The 21,696-nt window shown below is 36.7% G+C and overlaps 1 protein-coding gene across 1 annotated transcript; it reads left to right on the top strand.

Moving 5' to 3' along the window:
* The first annotated feature begins 18,897 nt into the window (after positions 1 to 18,897).
* LOC120354545 lies at positions 18,898 to 21,392 on the top strand. The gene is made up of 2 exons (XM_039441885.1): positions 18,898 to 19,889; positions 21,012 to 21,392. The coding sequence occupies exons 1-2, from the start codon at positions 19,539 to 19,541 to the stop codon at positions 21,390 to 21,392; spliced, it is 732 nt and encodes a 243-aa protein (XP_039297819.1). The 5' UTR covers positions 18,898 to 19,538.
* Positions 21,393 to 21,696: the final 304 nt, after the last annotated feature.

The following is a 21,696-nucleotide window of genomic DNA, read 5'->3' as shown; positions in this document are numbered from 1 at the left end:
TTCTGAATAGATTGAGCTTGGATTCGAAACTGTAGCTATTCCCCCTCAATTTTCCAAAAATTGAGGGAGCATCATTGACCCACAAAATGAAAATTTTGAAAAATCAATAATTTTCCCAATGCTTGCTAAGACACCTAGAGTCATCCTGATGGAAGTTGGTTTTGTCAGATGCCTCAGTTTGGCTGGGAATTTTTCAAATTTTCCATCCTGCAAAAATCGTCGAAAATTAAGTTCCCCCCCGCACCACACTCAAACCGGTCGTAATTTTATTCTAGCAATCTAGTAATGTAAGGGCGCTGAACAAAAAAGTTCTCTTGAACTTTGCTGAGAAATGTGCCATTCAAAAGTTGAAAATATTGGGGGGGTCCCGGAGCCCCCAAAATAGAAAATTTCCAGATATCTGTGCTTTGCGCTCTGGCTGGGAGGTGGGCTTCACCCACCCGAGTAGGTTGGGTATGGTAGTTTATGTTGGATGAGTTGGGTAGAGTAGGTTGGGTAGGGTGGGATAGGTGATTAGGGAGAGTTGGTTGGGTAGGACAGCTTAGGTAAGGGGGATTTGGTGGAGTACATTTAGTAGGTTATCTCAGGTAGGGTAGGGTAGAGTGTCAAGATTGGGTTAAATTGTTCAGGAAGGTTAGTTATGGTAGGATGGCTTAGGTTGGGTAATATTTTTTGATAAGGTGGGTTAGGTAGGGTAGATTAAGTATGTTATATTGGGTAGGGTAGGTTAGGTTATCATGATTAGGTTGAACTGTTGGGTAGGTTATTTCTGGTAGGGTGGCTTGGGTTGAGTAGGTTGGGTAGGGTGGGGTAGGTAGAGTAGTTCAAGTAGGGTGCAATAGGTTAGTTCAGGTAGGTTTGCTTAGGTTAGGTAGTTTTATTTTCATAAGGTGGGTTAGGTGGAGTAGATTATGTAGGTTATCTTGGGTAGGGTGGGTTGGGTCTGTCAAGATTAGGTTAAATAGTTTAGGTAGGTTATTTCAGGTAGGGTGGCTTAGGTTGAGTAGGTTGGGTAGGGTGGGGTAGGTAAAGTAGTTTATGTTGGGTGCATTAGAGTAGGTTGAATAGCAGAATTCATGTATGGTGGCTTGAGTGGGGTAGGTTAAGTAGATTAACTTATAGAGGGTTAAATAGGTAGGTGAGGTATAGGAGGATAGATAGTGTGGGGTTGGTGGGATTGGTTTTGTAGGCCAGGTAGAGTATAGGCTAGGTTCAAATTTTGGAATGGGAATTTCGAGAAATCCATAGTTTTCCTGGAGCCTGCTGGGACTCCTAGAGACTTTCCTTTGCTGGGTGGGGTAGTATTTTAGTAGTTTGAGTTCAGTGATTGCAGTATTGAATAGTGAACTTGAAAACTGCCTTCGCATCTCTCATATGTCTTCCCATACAGTTTTCATATAATAAATAGCCCCATTTCAATGCGCCCAGCATGATAGTTTCTTATGTCTTTGCTATGAAATTGAACATTGGAAAGTTGGAAAATTTAGGGGGCCCTGAGTAACACCAGAAATCAAATCTCTTGTATTTGACATTTTTACATTTTTTCCTATCCCTTTCAATTATTTTTTGACATATTTCAACATCGTTCTATTTCCTAGTTTGGTTGTTGATCCTTTTCAAATTACCGGAAATCACACATCACCTATATTGTCCCCCCTGAGTGCCCCTCGGATTAGATTAATTTCAAGTTTTATAAAGCAGCCTAGACAGCCTGTTATGCAATTTACACAATAAAGAAATAATGAAAATTTAATGTAAAAATGATATAACACATGAAATTTTGGCTGCAGCATTGTGGGTATCAAAACTTTTCTGGGCCAAAATTTGAAAAAATCAAAGTGTTCCATGTAAAGTGATCCATGACCAGCACTGTATATGGAGGTCCCCCCCTACGCCACTGTAGAATAGAAAATTTTGTTATTCAACAATTTTTCTGTAGGTTTTTTTGGTCCCCTTTGTAATGTTATGAGTCATGAAATTCTGAGATCCACAGTTTTGGCTGGGAATTCCACATTAGGGGGTCCGAGCCCCCTATTACGGTAATTGATTGTTCATCTGTGCAGGGCGATGTTTCAGGATCTTCAGAGTTGATTGAGTAGTAATTCGAAACTGTAGCTATTCCCCCCTTTATTTTCCAAAAATTGTGAGGGGCATCATTGACTCTAAAAATGAAAATTTAGGAAAATTTATGATTTTCCCAATGCCTGCTAGTACTCTTACAGACTTTCAGATGGAAGTTAGTATTGTCACATGCCCCAGTTTGGCTGGGAATTCTTCCAATTTTCATTACAAAAAAACTTATGGTAATTTCGTTTCCCCCACACCCCCTGGGACATGGTCGAAATTTTATTGTGAGGATCAAGTAATGTTAAGGAACTGAACAAAAAATTTCATTTGCACTTTGCTGAGAAATGTGTGGTTCAAAAGTTGGGAATGTTTGGGGGGTCCAGGAGGACTCCCAAGGTGGAATCGGTTATTTTTGCCATTTTTTATTCACTTTCTCATCACTTTTGATCATATTTTGACATATGTCAACATCATTTCACAATTCAGTGTGGCTTCAGATTTTTTGAAATTGCCAATAATCACACTGCCCTCCTCGAGTGCCCCCTGGAATTAATTTTTGGTTTGATGATACACTATCAGCAGCATAGATGGCAGGTTACGTGATTCCAACATTGAAAACTGATGTGAAATATACATAGACCGTAAATTCATGACTGCAAAAATCCTCGAATATGAGCCAAAATTGACAAAAACTGAAAAATCGCCCTTGCATCCCCCCCTTTATATAAACATGGTTATTTTCCCCAGGACTGATGTTTTTTTGACTGCTCAATTCGTTTTTGAGCATAAAAAACCTGTAAGTGTGATCCATAACCAGCACTGTATATGGGGGTACCCCCACGACCCCCTGGAATTTTGAAATTTGTCATTTGACAGTTGTTCTGAAGGTTATTTTTGGTCCTCTTTCCAATGATATTATTCAAAAGATTATAGGATTCACAGTTTTTGCTGGGAATTTCACACTTTTTTTTCTGAAATTTTTTTTCAAAAAAATGAGGGGGCCGGGCTCCCTATTAGGAAAATCGATGTTTCATCTGTGGGAGGCGATGTTCTGGTATCTTCTGAGTCGATTGACCTGGGATTCGGAACTGTAGCTATTCCCCCCCCCCTAAATTTTCCAAAAATTGAGGGGGCATCATCGACCCAGAAAATGAAAATTTTGGAAAATCAATGATTCTCCCAAAGCCTGCTAAGACACCTAGAGACATCATGATGGAAGTTGGTATTATCAGATGCCCCAGTCTGGCTGGGAATTTTTCAAATTTTCCATCATGCAAAAATCGTCGAAAATTAAGCTCCCCCCCGCACCCCACCCGACCCGGTCGAAATTTTATTCTAGCAATCCAAAAATGTAGGGGCGCTGAACAAAAAAGTTCCCTTGAACTTTGCTGGGAAATGTGCCGTTCAAAAGTTGAAAATATTGGGGGAGTCCTGGAGCCCCCCAAAATAGAAAATTTCCAGATATCATAATTATTCCTATGGTTTCAACCACTTGTCAATCGAATTCAACAGAGCATCAACCAACAAATCAACCACTCATGTCAGGAGGTTTTCAGAAGCTCCGGCTATAGTATATATATAACTCATGCTTCACACTCGGTGGGGGCTTCGCTCCCTGCACCCCCATGATACCACTCATAGGGTACAGACTGTACAGGGGTGAGGAGCAGCCTCCGCGCTTTGTGCTCCGGCTGGGAGGCAGGCTTCGCCCACCCAGGTATGTGCGGTATGGTAGTTTATGTTGGGTGGGTTAGGTAGAGTAGGTTAGGTAGAGTAGGTTAGGTAGGGTGGGATAGGTTATTAGGGAGAGTTGGTTAGGTAGGATAGCTAAGGTTATGTGGATTAGGTCGAGTAGATTGAGAAGGTTATCTTGGGTAGGGTAGGTTAGGGTATCAAGATTGGGTTAAATAGTTTAGGAAGGTTAGTTATGGTAGGGCAGTTTAGGTTGGGTATTATTTTTTGATAAGGTGGGTTAGGTAGGGTAGATAAAGTAGGTTATATTAAGTGGGGTAGGTTTGATTGTCAAGATTAGGTTGAATAGTTTAGGTAGATTATTCCAGGTAGGGTGGCTTAGGTTGAGTTGGTTGGGTAGGGTGGTGCAGGTAGAGTAGTTTAAGTAGGGTGCAATAGAGTGGTTTAAATAGCATAATTTATATAGGGTGACTTAGGTGGGGGAGGTTTAGTAGATTGACTGATAGAGGGTTTAATAGGTAGGTTTGGTAAAGTAGGATAGATAGGGTAGGGTTGGTGGGATTGGTTTGGTAGGACAGGTAGAATATAGGCTGGGTTCAAGTTTTGATATGGAAATTTCGAAAAATCCATAGTTCTCCTGGATAGGATAGTTGATTGAATAGTTTAGGTAGATTATTCCAGGACACGTTAAGTCGTCAGTCCCAGCTGCCTAAAAAGCAGTCATAAGGTCATGACAGAGGCCCTGAAATTGATCAGCTGCGACCTGAAAACTCTGACACCAGACCTGAGCCAGCCAGGTCACTCGATATTATTAATATTATTCCAGGTAGGGTGGCTTGGGTTGAGTTGGTTGGGTAGAGTGGGGTGGGTAGAGTAGTTTGAGTAGGGTGCAATAGAGTGGTTTGAATAGCATAATTTAAGTAGAGTGGCTTAGGTGGGGTAGGTTAAATATATTGACTGATAGAGTGATGAATAGGTAGGTTGGGTAAAGAAGGATTGATGGGGTAGGGTTGGTGGGATTGGTTTGGTAGGCCAGGTAGAGTATAGGCTGGGTTCAAGTTTTGAAATGGAAATTTCAAAAAATCTTGAGGCACTGAACAAAAGATTTCTTTTGCTGAGAAATGTGCAAGGCGATGTTTAAGGATCTCCAGAGTTGATTGAGTTGGAATTCGAAACTGTAGCAATTTTCCCCCTCAATTTTCCAAGAATTAAGGGCGGCATCATTGACCCAAGAAATGGGAATTTTGTAGAATCAATGATTTTCCCGATGTGAATTTTGCTAGTACTCTCACAGACTTTCTGATGAAAGTTAGTTTTGTAACATGCCCCAGTTTTGCTTGGAAATTTTTTATTCACTTTTAATCATTTTTTGACATATGTCAACATCATCTCACAGTTCAGTGTGACTGCAGATTTTTCGAAATAGCCGAAATTCACACAGTCCCACTTGAGTGCCCCTTGGATTCAATTTTTGGTTTGATGATACACTATCAGAAGCATGGATGGCAGGTTACATGATTCCAACATTGAAAACCGATGTAAAAAATACATAGACCATCAATTCATGAATGCAAAAATCCTTGAATATGAGCCAAAATTGATAAAAATAGAAAAATCGCCCTTGCATCTCCCTCTTTATATTAACATGGTTAGTTTCCTAAGGACTGATGTTTTTTCCTGCTGAATTCGATTTTGAGCATAAAAAACCTGTAAGTGTGATCCATAATCAGCACTGTATATGGGGGTCCCCCCACGCCTCCCTAGAATTTTGAAATTTGTTATTTGAAATTTTTTCTGTGGATTATTTTTGGTTCTCTTTCCAATGATATTATTCAAAAGATTATAGGATTCACAGTTTTTGCTGGGAGTTTCACACTTTTTTTCTGAAAATTTTTTTCAAAAAAATGAGGGGGCTGGGCCCCCTTTTGAAAAAATCAATGTTTCATCTGTGTGAGGCGATGTTCTGGTATCTTCTGGGTCAACATCATTTCACAGTCCAGTGCAACTTCAGATTTTTCAAAATTACCAAAAATCACACTACCCCCCTCGAGTGCCCCCTGGATTTAATTTTTGGTTTGATGATACATCATCAGTTCAATCCATCCAGTTCTCATTTATGATAAATAGCCTTATTCCGATGTTCTGAGTAAGATTGTTCCTCTTGACTTTGCTTTGAAATCAAGCATTGAAAAGTTTAAATAATTGAGGGGTTCCTTGGTCCCTCCCAAGGTAAATTCTGTCATTTTTTCCCCCTTTCTCATCACTTCCAATTATTGTCTGACATATTCTTATATCATTTTACCGTTCAGTGTGACTGCAGATCTTTTAAATTTTCTCAAAAAAATTAGGGGGCCAGGCCCCCTATTGAGAAAATCTATGTTTGTCTGTGCAAGGCGATGTTTAAGGATCTCCAGAGTTGATTGAGTTGGAATTCGAGTCTGTAGAGATTCCTCCCTCAATTTTTCAAAAATTGAGGGCAGCATCATTGACCCTAAAGATGGAAATTTCGTAAAATCAATAATTCTCCCGATGCCTGCTAGTACTCTCACAGACTTTCTGATGGAAGTTAGTATTGTCACATGCCCCAATTTGGCTGGGAATATTTCAAATTTTCATTACAAAAAAACTTATGGTAATTTCGTTCCCCCCACACCGCCTGGGACATGGTCAAAATTTTATTGTGAGGATCTAGTAATGTTGAGGCACTGAACAAAAAATTTCCTTTGCACTTTGCTGAGAAATGTGCGGTTCAAAAGTTGAAAATATTGGGGGGGTCCAGGAGGACTACCAAGGTGAAATCTGTTATTCTTGCTATTTTTATTCACTTTTTTATCACTTTTGATCATTTTTTGACATATGTCAACATCATCTCACAGTTCAGTGTGAATGCAGATTTTTCAAAATTGCCAAAATTCACACACCCCCCCTCGAGTGCCCCCTGGATTCAATTTTCGGTTCAATGATATACTATCAGCAGCATAGATGACAGGTTACGTGATTCAAACATTGAAAACTGTTGTAAAAAATACATAGACCATCAATTCATGACTGCAAAAATCCTTGAATATCAGCCAAAATTGACAAACATTGAAAAATCGTCCTTGCATCCCCAACTTCATATAAACATGGTTATTTTCCCCGGGACTGATGTTTCTTTTGACTGCTACATTCGTTTCTGAGCATAAAAAACCTGTCAGTGTGATCCATAACCAGCACTGTATATGGGGGTCCCCCCCACGACCCCCTGGAATTTTGAAATTTGTTATTTGACAGTTGTTCTGTGGGTTATTTTTGGTCCTCTTTCCAATGATATTATTCAAAAGATTATAGGATTCACAGTTTTTGCTGGGAATTTCACACTTTTTTTTCTGAAATTTTTTTTCAAAAAAATGAGGGGGCCGGGCCCCCTTTTGAAAAAATCGATGTTTCGTTTGTGCAAGGCAATGTTCCGGTATATTCTGAGTCGATTGAGCTTGAATGCAAAACTGTAGCCATTCCCCCCCTCAATTTTCCAAAAATTGAGGGGGGCATCATTGACCCACAAAATGATAATTTTGAAAAATCAATGATTTTCTCAATGCATGCTAAGACACCTAGAGACATCCTGATGAAAGTTGGTATAATCAGATGCCCCAGTTTGGCTGGGAATTTTAAAAATTTTCCATCATGCAAAAATCGTTGAAAATTAAGCTCCCCCCCGCACCCCACCTGACACGGGGTCGGAATTTTAATCTAGCAATCTAGTAATGTAGGGGCTCTGAACAATAAAGTTCCCTTGAACTTTGCTGAGAAATGTGCCGTTCAAAAGTTGAAAATATTGGGGGGGTCCTGGAGCCCCCCAAAATGAAAAATTCCCATATATCATAATTATTCCTATGATTTCAATCACTTGTCAATAGAATCCAATAGAGCATCAACCACCACAACAATCACCCTTGTCAGGAGGTTTCCAGACGCTCCAGCTATAGTATATATATAACTCAAGCATCGAGCTTGGCGGGGTCTTCGCCCCCTGCACCTCCCTGAGTGGTATGACTGTATAGGGGTAAGTAGCAGCCTCTGTGCTTCGCACTCCGGCTGAGAGGCGGGCTTCGCCCACCCAAGTAGGTAGGGTACGGTAGTTTATGTTGGGTGCGTTAGGTAGAGTAGGTTAGGTAGGGTGGGATAGGTGATTGGAGAGAGTTAGTTAGGTAGGATGGCTAAGGTTATGTGGGTTAGGTAGAGTTGATTGAGTATGTTATCTTGGGTAGAGTAGGTTAGGGTGTCAAGATTGGGTTAAATAGTTCAGGAATGTTAGTTATGGTAGGGTGGCTTAGGTTGGGTAGTATTCTTTGATAAGGTGGGTTAGGTAGGGTAGATTAAGTGGGTTATATTGGGTAGGGTAGGTTTGGTTGTCAAGATTAGGTTGAATAGTTTAGGTAGATTATTTCAGGTAAGGTGTCTTAGGTTGAGTGTGTTGGGTAGGGTGGGGTGGGTAGAGTGGTTTGAGTAGGGTGCAATAGAGTGGGTTGAATAGTATAATTTATGTAGGTTGGCTTAGGTGGGGTAGGTTGAGTAGATTGACTGATAAAGGGTTGGATAGGTAGGTTGGGTAAAGTAAGATAGATAGGGTAGGGTTGGTGAGATTGGTTTGGTAGGCCAGGTAGAGTATAGGCTGGGTTCAAGTTTTGAAATGGAAATTTTGAAAGATCCATAGTTCTTCTGGATAGGATAGTTGATTGAATAATTTAGATACATTATTTCAGGTAGGGTGGCTTGGGTTGAGTGGGTTGGGTAAGGTGGGGTATGTAGAGTAGTTTAAGTAGGGTGCAATAGAGTGGGTTCAATAGCATAATTTATGTAGGGTGGCTTAGGTGGGGTAGGTTAAGTAGATTGACTGATAGGGGGGTGAATAGATAGGTTGGGTTAAGAAGGATAGATAGTGTAGGGTTGGTGGGATTGGTTTGGTAGGCCAGTTAGAGTATAGGCTGGGTTCAAGTTTTGAGATGGAAATTTCGAAAAATCTTGAGGCACTGAACAAAATATTTCTTTTGCACTTTGCTGTGAAATGTTCGGTTTGAAAGTTGAAAATATTGGGGGGTCCAGGAGGACCCCCAAGGTGAAATTGGTTATTTTTTATTCACTTTTGGTTATTTTTTGACATATGTCAACATCATTTCACAGTTCAGTGCGACTTCAGATTTTTTGAAATTACCAAAAATCACACTACCCCCCTCGAGTGCCCCCTGGATTTAATTTTTGGCTTGATGATACACCATCAGTTCAATCCATCCCGTTCTCATTTATGATAAATAGCCTTATTCTGATAGCCTTATTGATGGTTCGAATATGATATTTTGGTAGATAGATTACATCTATAACATTTTGAAGGACAGTGTTGAACATTTAAAAATATCCAGAAAAAAAGAAATATCCTCACATTCTAAGATACCATTGTTGGTTGGAAAGGAATATATTATAAGATTATAGTCATGTTCGACTTTCCTATAAAAATAACAATTGAAAAGGTGTGAAAATTGAGGGGGTCCTGGGTGGCCCCCAAAGTAGAATATCTCATATGTAATATTTTTTTGGCTGCCAAATTGTGAGAGTCTTGAAGAGGTTGAGCAAGTTAATTTTAAAATAATGTTATAATTTGAGTACAACTTTAAAACTGATTTAGGTGGTACTAATGTAACTACAACTGATACAATTATTTGGTTATAATTATTCCATAATTCATATTTCATAAAACTATCAATCGAATATTGTTAATTTTGATTAATTCAAAATTGAATGATAAGATCTAACAAGAAGATACGATATCTCTAACAAATTAAAACTTTTCCAATTCATATTTTATTGGAAACAGCAATTATTGATGGTTCAAATATGATATTTTGGTAGATAGATTTCATCTATAACATTCTAGAAGGACAGTGATGAACATTTGAAAATATCCAGAAAAATATGTAATATCCCTCACATTCTGAGATACCATTGTTGGTTGAAAAAGAATATATTATTAGATTACAGTCATGTTTGACTTTCATATAAAAATAACAATTGGAAAGGTGGGAAAATTGAGGTGGTCCTGGGTGGCCCCCAAAGTAGAATATCTCATATGTAATATTTTTTGGCTGCCAAATTGTGAGAGTCAAAAATTTCCTTGACCAGAATTGAAAAAAATCAAATAAATGCCCTAACATCCCTCATCTATTATCTCATTGAGTTATCATATGATGAATAGCCTCATTCTAATGTGCTGGGTAGGATTGTTCCTCTCGACTTTGCTATAAAATAAACCATTGAAAAGCTGGAAGAATTTTGGGGATCCTGGGTAACCCCCAAAATAGAATCTCTCATATGTGTTTTTTTTTCTTTCATTTTTTGACATATTTATACCATATTTAACAGCATTATACATCCAGTGTAACAGCTGATTCTTCAAAATTGCCAAAAATCACACAGCCCCCCTCGAGGGGGGCAAATCACAGCCCTCTGGATGTAATTTCAGGGATTATGATACATCATCAGTAGACAGACAACGCGGATACAGCGAGACTTTTTTGCGACTTTTCCGATTGCGATTTTAGTTCACATAGCTTACAAGGACAAATGCAGTTCCGCTCTAATTCAATACTTGAGTATCGTCACATTTTTGCAGAGTTCACAAGGACGAATGCATCTCTGTTCTAATTCATCTCAAATTCGTGCATTAACAAGTTTCGTACATACTCTTGTTTCAGCTTGGAAAAATGCATGTGAACATTGAAATAGAATGTAGCTATTTCTCCCAAGCAATTTGCATAGTGAAAATCGGTTAAAGATTGATATGATCCTAACTTTAGGGTTTTAGAACATCGGCATAGATACTTAAACCCATCTTATCAGTTATTAAATCACCTACTTGATCTTCTGTCAAATTATGAGATTTCGCCTCAATCCAATTCATATGGAAACTAACTTTCGCATAATTTCACACTATTTGGTATGCTATTCGGTGTATAAATAATGTGAGATAATCGGTGAATGTAGCCGAACATTGTAATCTTGTCACTTCATCATTCTCTGTATTTTTAATTGAAGTTGCTATTTCCTCACAAATTGATTTGAGTGTAGCTTGTAATTCATCTTTCTTAATAAATGCTTGCATTTCACTACTCAGATCATTTTTCAATACATAAGTTTCGCTAAACGTAGTTAGCAATGTATTCAAATCGTTTTTTGAAACAAATTGTTCAATCCCCTCCATAAGATTTGTCTTTATCGTATTAGTCATTGCAGATAATCGATCTTCTAACTCTTGTTTTGTTATAACAATGTTATTCAACGCCTGCACAGTTTTATCCAAATATTCCTTATCAACAGATAATGAATGAGTTTCATTTACTCTAGTAAAAAGTTCTGTGCTAAGCTGTTTCAATCTGGTATTTAGATAATTTCTATCTAATACTTGCAAATCTTTAATCTTGTCTGAGATAACTTTCAATTTCTCATCCAAATAATTCTTGTCAACTTTATTATCGTTGATCGTATTCAAGTGTGATCTGAATATCTCTGTTGTTGATTTGAGATCATGAAGAGAATTCTCCAAATTGATAGATTTCTCTTTAAGTCCCCTATCGATATTGTCAGATAACTGTTGTAATGTACTGAAGATGTGTTCCTTTTCGATCTTGTTCAATCCAATATTCTTAACTATATTAGATAATTGCGAATCTAAATACGAATGCAGAGATTCACTAACACCCTGTTGATTAATTGCCTGTATTATTCTCTCACTAAAACTGGTAAGATCTGGTCCATTCCATACAATGTCTTTCTTCGCGGCGACTCTCTTGCTTTTACCTCCGAATCTGTGCACGCTCATTCTGCAACTAAACAATAATTTTACCTTCACGCAATTCTTCTATAATTGATGCGATCTCAACATCATGAGCTGAGTGCCCAGCAAGTTCTGATGATTTTAATAAATGAAGTCTCTGAACCAATTCGTCATAGTTGTCATAATATTGGTAAATTCTATTGCTAGAAGTATTTTTTGCAAATTTCAATAAGCCAGAACCTCTCTTACTTGTTTTTTTAACAGGAAACAGCATTTGAATTAAGCGAGACTTTACACCACTGTTACGTTTCACATATCCTCGTCTATCCAAATGAACTTTTGTTATTGATAAAATCTTCTTGTATTTATTTAGATCTTTTTCATCAAAGAGATATGAATTTGGTCTTTGCGCAAATAACAGTTCTAATAGTCCATGTGTAATTCGGAATTTTTCGTTATCAATATAAAAGAAGTAGTTATCAAAGCTAACAACCATCTCACCCATAAAATATAATTTTCGGTCAGAATCGTAGGAAATTCCATAAGGAATTGAGTTATCCAATTTTTCACTATGAAATGTATACAAATATTGTGCAAGCACTCGATTCTTTATCTTCTTTATGTTACCGCTTGTATCACTCTCAAGCCTAGTTGAATTAAATATACTTGATTCGTTCATGCTTAGATCTTTTTCAGCTGCTGATGGTGATGCAACTTCTATTGTTTCATCATCATGTTTTTCTCCCAATTCCATACTTTCGTCTTCTTCTTCTTCTTCTTCTTCTTCTTCTTGTTCCTCCTTTTTTGGTATAAAACTCTGATCAGAGTGGAGAGAAGATTTAGTTTTCCCCATTTCAACTAAAGGTGTGATAATCGGTTTAAAAAGTTTTTCTCTGTAATTGTCAGATTGCTTTTCAAAATGTACAATGCTTCTATGTTCATCTCTAATAACTTTCCTCAATTTCTTAATCTTATCGATTAGAGCAACACTAGTGTTTTGTCTTCTACGAGACATCCTCATTCTTTCACTGCTACTCACTCTCTACTGAATGTCAATAAAGTTATCCAGACCCTGTCTATATTTTCCACTATTAGCTGTACATTCGGTCATAATAGTAAGAAAACTATGCTTCTTAGAATTCCACACATTTGAACACAATTTACTGAAATCTCTGAAGCAAATATCTTCACCCACATAGTCTCTATGTATTAATTTGAGTGATAATTGATCAATTTTGAATATAACAATCATATTTGCATTATCTCTGGTGAAATGTTTTTGTGTTGCACCATAACTTTGAATTAAATATGCTGTATCAATATTACGATGTCTACCCATAGTAAAATAATCTCTTATTTGAGGTGTGTGACTAAGTTGTAAATCATCGAATATGGCAAGAGAAAATTGTTTCATTTTATTCGGGTGGAGAATTCTCTCAGGAATATCATTGACATGAAATTCAATACCTTTCATTTTTGAAAAGACTTTTCTTAAAAACAAGTACTTATCTTGATATTGGCTTTTAGTATTTAAATAAATATGTTTAAATCTCAATCCATTTTTGGAAAAAATCAAGTTGAACAATAAATTCGTTTTACCACATGCAGACGGCCCTACAATGAGAATTCTAGCATTATGCGGTATCAATGTTCCATTCTTACACCATACAGGCTTTTCCTCTTGTGCAATTAACTTATCGAAATTTACAATGTCGAGTTTGTTCATGTTGAGAAAGTGAGATATACAAACAGAACTGTTTCATGTGTCTGGTTCACTCGGTAATGAAGCGTTTCTAGGTGACTAGATGTACTCACCCATTCAACATCTAGTCACCTTGTGCCACATGCTACTAGCACTTCTCTATGACAAAAATGAGAAATGAAAGAGCGAACATTCAATTCAAGTTGTTTTTATTTAAAAAACACACAATGTAAAGAATATTACAACAGATGTGGATAGATAATGTACATTATTTACATCATATGATCTTACTCTAATTATTTACAACAAATGTGGATAGATAATGTACATTATTTACATCATATATGATCTTACTCTAATTATTTACAACAAATGTGATTCGATAAAATTATACCATGTGATCTTACTCTAATTATTATTATTATTTACTCTAATAAGTTCTCTCGATTTATGAATGATGGTTGTGGAAATCCAATCCATTTCACAAGCAACTTATCCTTATCTTGTCTCAATATTTTTTCTATCAAATAAACATTTCTTTCAGATTCATTCAAAAGTGTTTTTTTAATTTCTTCTTGATAAAACCTACCCTGCATTATGTCACCACTAAGATCTTCTAATGAGTAAGTGATAGGTCTTGTGGGATGTATGCTCACAATTCGGAAATATTCGGATGACCAATTCATTAGATATTTTTTATCAAATATCTGTTTCTTTTTAGAAATTCTCACAATATCACCTAGCTTATATTTTGGTTTCAACACTTTTAATTTGAATCGTCTATTAAATGCAGAGTTTAGTGATTCTAAAACACGTTTACGATGTTTTTTAGTTACATCTTTAGGTCGCATTCCAATGCTACTGTGTACTGTATTGTTATAATCATCTACAATATTTTGTAAGTTATTAACCCAGTTTTTACTCCCACGTTCAGTTAAAGATCGATATATTTTTGATTTTATTGTACGATTAAATCTCTCAGCGATACTAGCTTTCTTATCAGTAAAAACAGAATAATGCTTGATATTATACTTATCTAACAAATCTTTCACATGCTTATTAAAATACTCCTTCCCTCCATCTGTCTGGAAAAAACGCATATGTCTATTCTTTCAAATAATGGGTTCGAGTGCATCATAAACACTTTGTGCAGTCTTATTCTTTAAAGGTATACAATAAGCGTACTTAGTAAAACAATTAATAACAACTAAAATATAACGATATCCTTTATTGAATTTAGATAAGCTACCCATCTCAATCAGATCTGATTGATATAAATCGTTCTCATTCTTCAACTCATATCTGCGTGTGGGGTAATTTACACGTGCAGCAGAGTGAAGCTCTGCTGCTAATTTTGCTCTAATATTACTCATTCTTCTTCTTTGTGTGAAGACACGCTTGAAACAGAATTCGATGTGTTGGTCACTAGCTCGTTACACACACACTGATCTGTGCCATCAGTTTGCTATTTTGTAGTGACCGAATGGTAATGTATCGATTCCGTTCTCTGCAATAAAGCGCTTGTCATCGAACGGGCTTAAACAAACCTTTGCGCATTCAATTTGATGCATGTTATGATTGAAGGATCTCAACATATTACATTTTTCTATATGTTGGCATCGTTCAATCAAACATTTCTTATACAAGTCAAAACTAAGTTTTCTATTTTTCACATGTGTCTTCACACCTTTTGCTACACACTTATTTACAGTTTCCTCCTTCTCATTATTTACAAGATATGAATATAATTTCGCCCGTAATCCCAGAAAAGATTTTAAAGGAAATGAAGCTGCCTCATCCTTAAATTTCCCTACAACTTTATTCCTCTCATTGGAGAAGCATTCGTGCTCAGCTGGGTAATTTGAAGTGTCAAACAATTCTAGATTTTCTCTTATCAGTTGGTAGACGTCGGGTGTCTCCAATGATAAGAGGAAGCTATCTGTATCAGTCATACAGAGCTGGATGCGTTGCCATGGTATGATTTTTTGCAATTTACAATAGAAAAAATCATACATGTGCAGTTTACTCAAATCCAGGATGCAGAAACCTGAATAGATTGGCTTATTCATTTTTAGTTCCAACTTTCGCGAGAAAACCGCAATCACATCCGAACTTATTATCTGCCAGCGTTTACATAGGGGATTTGAAATGTACTTATCTAGACGCTTGGCGTCTGTGATAATTTGAACATTACATTGATGCCGATTTCCCTGTATCGATTTTCCGAAGCATAAGTTACTCATCTGTTTAAAGAAGGAGACTTCAAATTTATTTTTCGCGGCTTGCCTATTACAGGTATTGAACTCAATGTAGTTCTTCAACCAAGGCGATTGGGAAAAGCTAATGACTCGATGTACCTTTGTTAATTGCAATCCGAGTTGAAGGTACAGTTTCAAATTCATGTAATGAACAATGTACCTCTCTCGATCAAAAAGTGTGTTCATGAGTTTTTTAGTCAGAGTTTGACCGTTCTCATTGGTTTGGTACTCGGAGAACAATTCGCTAGGAGGAATTTGATGAAGTGGAGCGAGAGGGAAATTGGCATGCATATCATGTAACTCCTGTGGGTACTTGAGATCACATTCAATTACATAACCAGTTTCTGATTCACTCTCCAAATTTGTAAAGTCAAGAGCATGGATTTCTTCCTCTGAGAGGAACTTGAAATTTCCATAAGGTAAGAATTGATTCATAGAGTGCGCATACAAAGAATTACAATCTATATAAAGCAAATAGTTACTTGGTTTTGTGGGATCGTATGTGTCAGGGATGTGTTTGTTATTGGCTTCGCAATAACGCTTGCCAATAAACGAAACACCACCGCGCATTCCTGATTCAAACAATAGATGTATATCAGGATCGCTAATCAATTGGAGTTCAACCCGGGTGAACTTTAACATACAATTCCAAGTGTAATGAGCAAGCGAAAGAAAATGAGTCACATCGAGGCCATATGACCTAAAAAGCGTTGACCTCATTTCTTCGAAAACCTCAACTAATAGCATGACGTCTAGGCACAGATAGAAATCATGATACTCGCCGAGAGATTTCAACTTGAATGTTGAGAACACTCTTTGTGCATGCTCATATTCTTTGGGGGAGAGGGGTGTATCGTTAAGATCATTATAAAAACATTCTATCGGAGGGAGAGAAGTCTCAGCGAATTTTTCAGGGCAAGATATGTACGAATAGGGATATACTCCTTTTTTCAACAATAGTTGCCTTTGTTCGAGATCGGGGTCATTAAATACTGAAAACAGTCGTTTGAACTTCGATTCCATATCTGTACTATCTACCAAGTTGCGCACTAATACTTCTAAAGATTCATTCATAAATTTATATGAATCTAAAAACTTGATTTTTCCCACTGTCAATGTCAAAAATCTTTCTGATGTATTGGCGATACAGGAAATTTCTTTTTTACATTTTCCGAGAGCTTTTAGAATAAAATGACTGTCAAATCCGCTAAAATTATGGAAGTAACAGCTAATCGTATCGTCAGTTCGAGTATTTAAATTACACGACACATGAGCAGCACACAAAAACTTTCCATTTTCATGTGCATGATGGCGTACCTTTGTGTCTGTTTCGGTAAAAACTTCATCGCAAAGGCCGCACTTATCAGCGTTTTGAAATTCGCGTTGCTGACGTTCACTTAAATGCTCCATCGGAATTTCACATTTTATATCTGCACTCAATAAATCGCCCAGTTCGATTATTTCCTTGAGAAATTTCTCCATGATCTTTTCATTGATATTACTCGATCTATAGAGTACTGGGCCGTACGCGATATCCCCATTCACATCAATTACAACGAAACAATACCCGCATGGAATATGACGCGCCGTTTTCTTGGTGTAACTTCTGGTAATAGGTACATCCTCAGATTCATTATCATCCATATTCACAACAAATGTTTCCAAATCCGCGTAGATTGTATACTTTTTCTTCAAAGTCGAACCGAGTTTTCTAAATTTGATTGTCTCACCACGTTTTGGGTATGAAGTTCTCTGAGACTGGAACTTTGAACAAAGCTCTAGATGTCTCATCAAATTTGCTTTCCCATCCCGGTTTACTCTTTTGTCTGATGTAAATCTGTGAAAACAGAAATTACAAACATCTACTTGTGCTTTAGCTTTCGAAAGGTGAGAAAGAAGACGCGACAATCCGTTTTTCCCGTTCGCGGTGTTAATTAAACAAAAATGAGTTTTTCCTGCATCGCCTTTCAACATTAAAAGATTAATTTGGTATTTACGCGTACGGAATATGCTTGTTCGATAGGGGAAAAACTTTTTGTTGTCATACGCGATAACATGAATTGCGATGTCTGTATTGAGAATTTCAAATTTCTTTATGTCGCGATCGGTGGTTGGGAAATTAACTCCGCGAGTGTTCAGCCTGTGAGCAAATTTGCTCAAATATTTCACCGTTAATGTCTGCCTATTCGGTTTCTGGTGAAAATAGGCTAGAACACTCCACAGAAAACACTTTTTATCAGAAAGATTTTTGATATTGATAACACATGTCTTATTCTTGATGAACTGGGGTGTTTGAATATAACTGCTTGTGTATATTGGATTATATCTAATCACATTTACATCAAGCGAGTCGATCTTCTTCAACACCCACCCACTCCCAAATCGAACAAAGTTATCGAATGAACTTAAAATTTTCCTAACTGCTAACATAAATTGTTCATTCAATTCGTCATAACTCTCCAAGACATTCATGCCTATGGCCGAGTAGCTATGAAGATTCACAATGGATGAAACAGCTTCGGATTCCTCTGATTCTAAAACTACCATCTTATACAATAATACATTTAATACTAAATACCATTTAACATTTCCTTCGAAACGTGCAGCGTGTTCTCTTATTATCTCGAAAACACGAGTTTTCGAGTTTTGAAGCACATTTTCAATGTCAGGTGCTACGTTTTCGAAGGAAATGCGATGGCGAATTGCTCGCGAACTCACGCCTCCAACTCTGTGTTCTCTGCTATGCTCCATCTCTGCTACTAGCGGGTTACTGAAAACAAACAAAGAATATATTACTATGGCACAGAATTAGATATAAAAACAAGTAAACATTAATCTAAAAATCAGTTGTGATTTAACAAGCTGCGAGTACAGTGCAAAAAATGCTATCACAGGATCAGATTTTCATGCACGAACGATTGAGGTTATTAACATTTGATAATCGATGGAAATTAGAATCGAGTCTGTTGTCACCTCAAAATATGGCTAAACAGGGTTTTAAATTTGTGCGAGCACCTGACGTTGTTCAATGTGTGTTTTGTTCAGTATATTTAGAAAATTGGTTGGCAACAGACGATCCTAGTAAGGAACATGAACGATGTAGTCCAAATTGTGGATGGCGCAAAGAAGATAATATTTCATGTGAAGAGGAGAATTTCGATAATAATATTCTACGGCAATATGAAGAATGAGTTTTAACTTTCCATCGTCCAGAACCATTCAAGCTCTCGGTATTTATTAATAGAGCAGACTATTTTGCAATAAATGGATACTTTTTACATGAGAAATCATATCTGCAATGTGTATATTGCAAATATATTATTGAAAATCCTTATGAAAAAGTGATACATGTTCCATTTTGTATATATAAAAAGATGAGCTATAATGGAAAAGAAACGACAAATGATGAAAAAGAAGATGCTGTGGGAAAACAAGCTGGATATTGTACAATATGCACTCTGTTGTAATCGAGATATTAGTGATTCCTAAGTAATCAGGAAAGAAGTAAGTTCTGAAAAATCATGATTAGAAAAATAAAGAATTGTATCATACTTACATGCAATGAATGATGTGCTGTACTGTCTCTCTCTCTCTCTCTCTCTGCTTACACTAGTTCTATACGTCTTTCCTCCTCGAAGACTGGAGTGATTATGCAGTCTCGAACTCTGTGAAATCAACGAACATAATGAAAATCACAATAATATTGAGAAGAAATTTAGCAAGTCAACATGTGATGTTAATTATGAAAATTAATGAGGAGATTACATTCGAAATATTGTTATTCGAGATATGTGGAAGTGAGAATTTGATATTTTTTCTCTGAATGCACCTTGCTGCACGTGTAAGTATGCATTTGTATGTCAAGGATGTGACAAGTGGGAAAATGCACTATCTCTCACTCATCCTAAAACAGAGAGAGAGGAACGAATGAGTATATAAGCGGCGGTTATTGGATTTGCCAGCTTCATTCGACCACTAGTCACGTTTCACACATATCCTCACTATCATCATCATGGAGTCCACACGTGAGCAGTACATCCTTCCGGATACACCTCCTCAACAAGAACCATCATTCCCATCTTACTGGGCAGCGCAAGCTGCGCGGAAGAAGAAGATTCCTTCTACCAGTGGTGCTCCCCCTGCTGCATCCGACCCCGAGGAGTCGCCCCTGAAGAGACGTGGAGTCTTCGTGGAGAGAGGGATGAGCAGCGATGAGCTCATTATACCAGACACACCACCATCTCATCTAGGATGGGCACCGAAGCGAGTGCCGCTAACAACAATTACCACCAACAGGCAGCAGGGGAAGAGAAAACTGCAATTTCTGGAGGAGGAGGAAGAAACCAACTTCGTACCCTCACAGGTTAGTTATTTCAAATATTATTAACATGTAATGTGAACAGATAATTTTAAATAATGTTGTCATCCAAAAGCTTGCTAGTATCTGATAAATTTCTTACTGAGAAAAACTAATTTCCAATGTTCACATTACATGTACTCACATTGGAGTTATTGATGAATCTGATTTGAAAGACAATTTCTTGATAACGAATATAGGAACTTAATTCAACTTTAGAGTTCAGTTAAGATGTATATTCGACTACATGAATATGATATATTCATTTGAATTGAGCATAAATTGTTTTATGAAATCAAGAAATATAATTATTTGAAGTGATTAGGTTGAATGCATGCTACTATCTAATAAGTGAGAAAAAACTAATTTCCAATAGATGTCTTTGTACAATGCACAATGTGATATTAAATGATTAGAGTTCAGTTAAGATGTGTATAATTTTATTTTTGAACTGATCAAGCTTACTAGTAGTTCAGTCAAAAAATTGAATAAGATGAATATTTTGATTTCATTATTATGATGCTTACATATTATTTGCTATAATATTGAAGTGATAAGAAAATTACTGATTTAGTTGATAGTTATATTGTGATATTAAATGATTAGAGTTCAGTTAAGATGTGTATAATTTTATTTTTGAACTGATCAACCTTACTAGTAGTTCAGTCAAAAATTGAATAAGATGAATATTTTGATTTCATTATTATGATGCTTACATATTTTTTGCTATAATATTGAAGTGATGTGTTAAGAAAATTACTGATTCAGTTGATAGTTATTTGTTGCAATGAAAGAGTTTGCTTATTAATTTGATTCACTATTGGATTCTGCAAGAAATATTATTTCAATAACTGATATTACTCACTTTGTGTAGAGAATGTCTTGTCAATCCGATGATATCAAGTTGAGATTATGACAATAATCTGTTGATCACAAGTAGAGAATGTCTTGTCAATCTGATGATATCAAGTTGAGATTATGACAATAATCTGTTGATCACAAGTAGAGAATGTCTTGTCAATCTGATGATATCAAGTTGAGATTATGACAATAATCTGTTGATCACAAGTAGTTGATAATCTGAAACAATTATAATAAAGTTACTAATCATAGATTTTCATTTAACAGAAACGTATGTCTGAGAACACCTCCATGGCTCCGCTACTGGAGGAGGCAGCCGCGCGGGATGATGATGATGATGAGGACTTCATCGCACTCATCAATAACCCATCACCAAAACCGTGGATGCCTCTCCGCGAGCTGGCGGAGGATGTTCCACATGCTATAATCTCAGTGCGGGAGGAAACGAACCATCATGGTAGAAGAATTATTTTGAAAATTAATATTGCATCTACGAAGAAAATCTCTGAGGTATACCTGCCTCAGAGATTTTCTTCAATAATTTCACCTTGTAAAGTTGTTAAATTTAATTCTAACTGTAAAAATTTAGGAATAGTAGTGAAGCATATAACCGCTACATGGAGCGACATTAAGATTGTTAAAATGTAACAATCTTATTCTCATAGCATGTAGCGGTTATATGCTTCACAAGTAGTATATAATGTAAATATTGTAGTGTTTGATAATAAATTGTAATATTGTTTTTAAAAAAATTGTTCTTAATTCTCACCTGTCAAAGAAGATGTAGAATAGTTCACGCAAGAATAGATCCTCTTGTAACTGAACACTCAATGAATGTAGAATAGTAATGCTCTTGTACAGTCAATGAGTGTTCGCTCACAAGAGAAGCTATTTTATAGTTGCTGCTGCGCGCGCACGCGCATGCCAGTCTTGACCTTGTTGCGAGATTCTC

Source organism: Nilaparvata lugens, chromosome X, assembly GCF_014356525.2.
Source record: "Nilaparvata lugens isolate BPH chromosome X, ASM1435652v1, whole genome shotgun sequence".
NCBI lineage: Eukaryota > Metazoa > Arthropoda > Insecta > Hemiptera > Delphacidae > Nilaparvata > Nilaparvata lugens.
Note: the sequence above shows the minus strand (reverse complement) of the source record. Positions and strands in the feature narration are given on the sequence as shown.

Coding starts and splice junctions, on each gene's coding strand:
- LOC120354545 (XM_039441885.1), top strand. CDS start 19,539: ATGGAGTCCACACGTGAGCAGTACATCCTTCCGGATACACCTCCTCAA. Junction 19,890..21,011: donor CCAACTTCGTACCCTCACAG/GTTAGTTATTTC, acceptor TTCATTTAACAG/AAACGTATGTCTGAGAACAC.